Here is a 7,015-nt window from a genome sequence, read left to right on the forward strand (position 1 = left end):
TATTGATATTCATTCTTTACAGCTTGTAGAACTGTATCGTATGCTTGACCAAGTTCATCCAAATAAATATTTTTCCAGTGTTCAACAATTCAAATTATATTATTTAAAAATCATTTCTAAATTTATGATCCGGATTGGCACCACAAATATTACATTTCTAGAACCACAATTAAAAAAAGACTTTCCAAATTTTCTTACATTTTGTCCTAATCAACAATCATCACAACACTGCCCAATGCACACGAGTATGTTTTTTTCTTCTTTCTTTCTAAGTTTTAACCATTCATTTACCATAATTTAAATTATCATGATTAATATTTTTAATCGTCCATATATATATATATATATGTATTACGTGAAAAAACCTAAATGCCGGGGATAGTATTATTTTCAATTAACATTGTTTATAATTTGATATAAATTATAAAAATTATAATCACCGGATTATCTTAATAAGAAAATTAAAAGACAAACACTAATCAAATCACTATATGTGAGATTAATTTAATTTTTAATACATAAGTATCTTAATATATTTCAAAACTACATTCAATAAGAGAATGTTACATGATATTTTAAATATGTAACAAAAAAATGTTAGAGAACAACATATAAATATATCGTAACTTATTAATTGAACTTGCTTAATACATTTATTTATTGTTTCTTTTATTCATCCTACTATTTGACATATTGTTGAAATGTAATATTTATTTATTTTAAGAGGTGTCTCACATGTTTTAGGAGGTGTCTAATGTGTTAAAGAGATATCTAACTTGTGTTACGAGATATCTAACTATTAGGTTCACACCTCTATAAATATAGTAATAAGTTGTAATAAGTTTTACGAAAGAAATATAAATTTCATATAATTTTATATTATACATGGTATCAGAGTTTATATGAATTTTTTCCAATATTTGTTGTCTGCTAGCGATCTCAAAAAGTTGTCTTTCAACCTATGTCTTAGTAATTTAATGAGCAGTCCAATTTTTATTACCTTAACTAAGTTTAAACTTCTGTTGGCCCATCTAACTTGGACGAAACCATCAGCTTCTTTAAATCCTGTCTTTCTCAACCTCAAGATCAGACTTTTATTTCTAACAAGTTTCTTTCCTCTGATAATAGCTACACAAGCTATGTTCCAAAGTTTGGCCCAACAACATTAGAATGGGCTCCCTTCTCTAATGCCCAATCATTGGCATTCTCATTGCCTTCTACAAAATTATTTTTCATTGTTAGTCTGTTGTCCACCGCTGTTCTTCGTCGTTGACCACCGTCGGCCACCACTACAGCTTTCGCTAGCGACCAGTGGCTCTAGATCGCTTCCTCAAGTGACGACCGACTACACCGGTGCTGAGGGCCACTTCTCATTCATGCACCGCCACGAGCGCCACATGTGTCTGATGTTCATCGCCGTTGTAGTCGTCCTTTTCTCCTGCAAAGACAAGGGTTAAAAGCGCCTCAAGGAGCGCGACTCAACCCTAGTGATCCTCCTCCCAGAAGCTTCTGCACCGCTGCCATGCACAACTTCTCTTTGGTCCATTTTCACCTTACGTTTCCACCTCACCACATTTTCTCTTCGTTCTCTGGCGAGGGAACTCCTGTTGCATACTCTTGAACGTGCCACTCTCGGTCTCACATAACCTTCTAATATTGAAACCCCTAAGTCTTATCAAGCAAGCAATATTGTTGTTGTTCTTGCCTCTTTTGAAAGGCTCTTTGCACCACCAATGCTTGTTGTAACAACTCACGTATTAAATCAAAGGTTGTCCTTCAAGACCTACTCTAACTCGCTGAGTTGACTCGTTTGAAGTTAGGGGTTTCTGATTCACCCATAGACAAATCTCAATTGTTCTCAAGAGGGATGTTCAGCCCGCTCTTGATGCCACTGCGTCACTTCTTTCTTCAATCGTTGTTGGTCACTTTCTTCTTGGGCTTGAGTTTAACTTGTTTAGCCCGTACTTCTTGTGATACAATGCTAAGTATCATCTTTTGGCAGTAGTCCATCACAAAACCTTTGGACCTCCAACCCGCCTTTGGCATTTTGATGCCATCATAAGTCCCAATCTTTGTTCCTCAAAATTGTCACCTTATGATGCTCAACACAATCCATCCATGGTTCCTAGTGGTGTTTTGGTTTCTACCATCACCACATTCTTTCCTCTTCTTTTTTCCATTGTTTCTTGTGAGGGGGAATACTTTTCAGCCATTGCATTTCCCCATCAGTTGCACCTATTGAGGATGGTCTTTTGAAGAGCCAAATCTTCCACCTTCACATTCTGTCATTTACATGCAAGTATATATGTTGTTTTAGCCACTACAAGCCCCATTAATCAGTGATGATAGTTTAATCCCTGTAAGTTTGTTGTTGTTAGGCTTTGCAGGACAATTTAGCCCTTGTAGGTTTGTGGCTATTAGCCTCTACAGGGCAGTTTAATTCCTGTAGGTTTTCTATTGTTAGCCTCTACAGGCCCTCATCAATCAGTGATGGCCTTTTAATCCCTGCAGTTTTGTTGTTATTGTTGACCTCCCATCTGTTATTGATGGAAATCTAGTTCCCGAAGTTTTGTTGTTGTTGTTGTTGTTGCAAGCCTCTCATATGTTATTGATGGCATTCTAGTTCCTGAAGTTTAGTTGTTGTTTGCCACTACTGATGGCAATCTAATCCGTGTAGTTTGTTGTTGTTTGTCGCTACAGGTCATCATCCACTTTTGATAGGAAATCTCTTTTGTGGTAGTCATCCAAGCTACAAGAAAATTTGATATTACCAACTATCAAATTTCGTCGGTAATGCATAAAATTCGTTAGTAAAACAAAATTATTGACGACTTACTGGCGGTAAAAAATCCATCAATAAAAGTGTTATTGATAAATTTTACCGACATATATTTTATTCCATCAATAATTACTGACGAAAAAATCCATCGATAAATTCGTTGGTAATAATATTTCCGTTGGTAATGAAGGTAAAAAAAATAAAATTCGTCGGTAAAATCAGTCGATAATTCAAATTTATCGACTGATTCATTTCCACCGGTAAAATTCTATCGGTAATTTCAAGAATTTTTGTTTCATGGTGTTATTTCGCCCTTGTCCATTATTGTTCAATATTATTCTCCATATACTGCTAAAGAGTCTTTTGGATTACACTGGTTTGTGACTCCAATTTAGTTTATTAACATTCTCTTGTATTGAGTTTGTGTATTCGTACAATCCGTATGATCAACTTGAAGAAAAATATTGAAATGTAATATTTATTTGTCTTAAAAAGTGCCTAAATTGTCCTAGGAAGTGCTAACTTGTATTAAGGAGGTGCCTAACTTGTGTTAGGAAGTGCCTAACTATTATATTCACACCTTTATATAAATACAGTGGTACGTTGTAATAAGTTTTACGATAGAAATATGAATTTTATATAATTTCATATTTTACAACACATAAATACAATACACTTAATATTTATGTTTTAAAAGATAACACTAAGAATATAATTTTTATTGTAGTTAAAATTAAAATAAAATAACAATATGTATTCTATTTTCAATTAGATTATAATAATTTATATTAATTTTGACTAAAGTATTTCAGTTGTCTGTTATATAATTACTTTTTGTTTTGAGCACTTTTTTTCTTCTTCTTCAAATTAGGTAACTAATAAATTAGAAACTTTGATTTAAGTATATATGTGTTATCTTTCTATATTATACTATCCATATATTCACTAAGTTGATATATTAAATCCGTTACACACCTACTAAGGATCGAATATCTTGAGTATGAAAAGAGATACGATAATGGGTGACAAAATAATTTTAAGAGACTTTATTATAATAAACTCTAATACCATCTTATAAATAAATTGGAAGTCAACTTCACAAAAAATATTTTATTTGTAAGTTTTATTCAATTTCACAAAAAACTATATTATCAGAGGAATTTACACTTTTATTATTATATATTACAAATTTAGTCATATATCTAATTAATGTGAACTTTCCATTAATAAAATTACAAATATTTTGAGATCAATTAATTATATTTAATTTTAAGAAATAGTTAAACAAATCTATCAATAGATATATGAAACTTGTTTAAGTCATTATTTTATTACTTTTTCATTTAAACTTATACATGCTTAGATTGAATTAATTTATACTTATTTAAATTTAAATAAATCCGACCATTAATGTTATTGATTATTTATTAAAATATGTAGACCAAAATATTTTTCATGGTTGTTATAACATATTGGTAGATAAAATATATAAGTGGTTGATATTGCTTCCATAACTTTATTTTATCATAATACTAACACGGCATAATTGATTTAAGGTAGAGTTATTACATGTTTCTTAATACAAGTTACAAGTCACTAGTTAAAATAAAAACATTTTTTTATTATGCATTGCTCAATGCTCATAGTAAATTGTTCTTGAAAGTAGGCACATTCAATGGCAACGTGTGAATGATAGCCTTCAAATGGAACTAGGTTATAGGGTGTGAGACTATATTGTTCTAAATCTTGAAAACTACAGCCACCATATATATATATATATATATATATATATATATATATATATATATATATATATATATATATAAGTGTTCATCATCACTATTACACCACCTTAAGACTAACAGTCACAACTAGCACAATGAATCTCCTCACCAATCTCAACTTCTTCTTTGTTCTGTTCTTCCTCTTCGTTATCTACTCCTCTACCTTCACTGCATCATCACTTTCTCATTCTAAACCTGGTATCTGCGATTGAATCACCATCTTAATTATACTATAGTTTTATCTTGTGATTGAAGATCTTGATCTGAAAATTGTTTATTGTATCAAAATAATATCACACTATTATTAAGAATTCAAGTGTTTGATATATTATCATTTATCTATAATTCATTATATGTAGTGATGAATTTTTCAGGAACTAAGATAATCAACTCTGGTCTTTGTATGCAGTTCATGACAGCAAATTGTTTCTACAGCTGATTTTCTTATTCAGTTGGCTTACTTTTGCCATTGGCTAATGTGAATTGGACTTGAGAAAAGAACCATAAAATGAAACGCTATACATTTCTTTTACGACTGAACATTCATAATTTATTTACACCTTTCTTTTGGAGTAATCACAGATCATTCACCATATAAAAAATCAGTAGTCTCATGTGTGAAGCTATATTCTTCTTTTTCTTTTATTTTATTTTCCCACTTTTTATATGTTTATATTATTAGGATACAAAGTCTCATTATAATAAAATAAGAAAAGGACATGAATTTATATATATATATATATATATATATATATATATATATATATAATATTTTCATTTTCATTGGTAAAAAGTATGTTAAAGTAATAAAAAACAAATGTGTGAGTTTTTAAATGAACAATATCTTGTTACATATCTTCATTAAGTGCATGTACAGTGGTGCAATTTTTAAAATGAAGAAAACAAATAGAGGTGAAGTGACAAATTATACATTTGTTGAAACATTTTAAGGATCTTCCATTTCTAACATTTTGTTGTTAATTTCGTAAAATCAAGGTTACATAGATGAACAGCTGGAATCCTTGACAATTCCTCATTTGGGTTTAATGAACTTGACCTTGGCTTCTCTTTTTCGTGAACAGAAGATGAAGATTTTGGCTACACAGAAGGAAGTAGCAATGGGCCGGAGAATTGGTGGCGTCTCAACCCAAAATGGAGAGTATGTGGGAAAGGAAAACGACAATCTCCCATTGATCTCTCAGACAAAGTGGTGCACGAGTTTCCTCAATTAGGTAAACTCCAAAAATATTACAAACCAGCTCCTGCTCTTCTCAAGAATATGGGTCATGCCATCATGGTGAGTCAAAACTATCACCACTTCCATATCAAAAATATACTTTCACACAAATTTTTTACTCTTTTTTGCAAACATACAAAAGTTTACTTCTTTATGATCATTTTAACGTATTATTCTTTATCCAACACAACAATGCTTTAATTCAGAATCAACTCAAGACCACGAATTAGTTGCATCTTACGTTGGAAAATCTTATTAACTTGAACTCATTACATTGCTTGATAATGACAGGTGCAATGGAATGGGAATGCAGGGCAGCTTATCATAAATGGAACTTCCTACAAACTGATTCAATGTCATTGGCACACACCTTCAGAGCACACNTTCAATGGAACAAAGTCAGTTTGCTGTTTTTCATTTAGCTGCTTTAACTGCTTCGTGTAGTGGTGATGAACCTCTTTAGGATTGTATTGACATGATTCTTCTCTTGTTTTGTAGGTTTGAGTTGGAACTGCATGTAGTTCATCAAAACTCCAAAGGAGAGATTGCTGTTATTGGAATATGGTATAAAATTGGTCGTCCAGATGGCTTGCTTTCAAAGGTTTGCTATATTTCTCAACATTGCTTGTGAAAAGAATATATTTGTAGAGAGTATATATAGACTACTGAGACATGTGTTATGCAGATGAAATGATTGTGTATAGTGCATGAGTGATGAATCCTAATCTTTTATTTGTAAAAAGCAAAACCTTTGTTGTTTTGGGCAGCTTCTGAAGAACTTACAATCACTTGGAGAGAAGGACATAGATTTAGGAGTTATTAACCCAGGAATGATGGAGTTTGGATGCAGAAAGTACTACAGATATGTTGGATCTCTTACAACTCCACCATGCACTGAAGGTGTTGTTTGGACCATAGTGCAGAAGGTTGTCATTTTCACATAATTTTTTAACTAGGTATATATACTAAACACCCTTTTGTAAACTCATAGTTAATGTGTATTACAGGTGAAGACAGTATCAAAGGAGCAGTTGAGAGCACTGAAAGAAGCTGTTCATCATGTAAGCCGTCTGTCAAACAAAGTTTACCATTAAATTTAATTAAAATACTTTCACATTATATATAATGACTTTAACAGTTATATATAAAGTGAATTTTAATTACTTTAGAGTATAAAAGCCTCTGGGCTGCATTTTACAAAAGGCGTGAATTTAT

General features: G+C 31.5%; 1 protein-coding gene across 1 annotated transcript; it reads left to right on the forward strand.

Annotated features, from left to right (window-relative positions):
• Positions 1–4,627: 4,627 nt before the first annotated feature.
• On the forward strand, positions 4,628–6,894 carry LOC106752529 (alpha carbonic anhydrase 4-like). The gene is made up of 6 exons (XM_022777155.1): positions 4,628–4,761; positions 5,646–5,860; positions 6,092–6,198; positions 6,299–6,401; positions 6,568–6,726; positions 6,808–6,894. Exons 1-6 carry the CDS (start codon positions 4,659–4,661, stop codon positions 6,892–6,894), a joined length of 774 nt encoding a protein of 257 aa, XP_022632876.1. The 5' UTR covers positions 4,628–4,658.
• The last annotated feature ends 121 nt before the right edge of the window (positions 6,895–7,015 follow it).

Source organism: Vigna radiata, unplaced genomic scaffold (assembly GCF_000741045.1).
Source record: "Vigna radiata var. radiata cultivar VC1973A unplaced genomic scaffold, Vradiata_ver6 scaffold_154, whole genome shotgun sequence".
In the NCBI taxonomy this organism is placed as follows: Eukaryota; Viridiplantae; Streptophyta; class Magnoliopsida; order Fabales; family Fabaceae; genus Vigna; species Vigna radiata.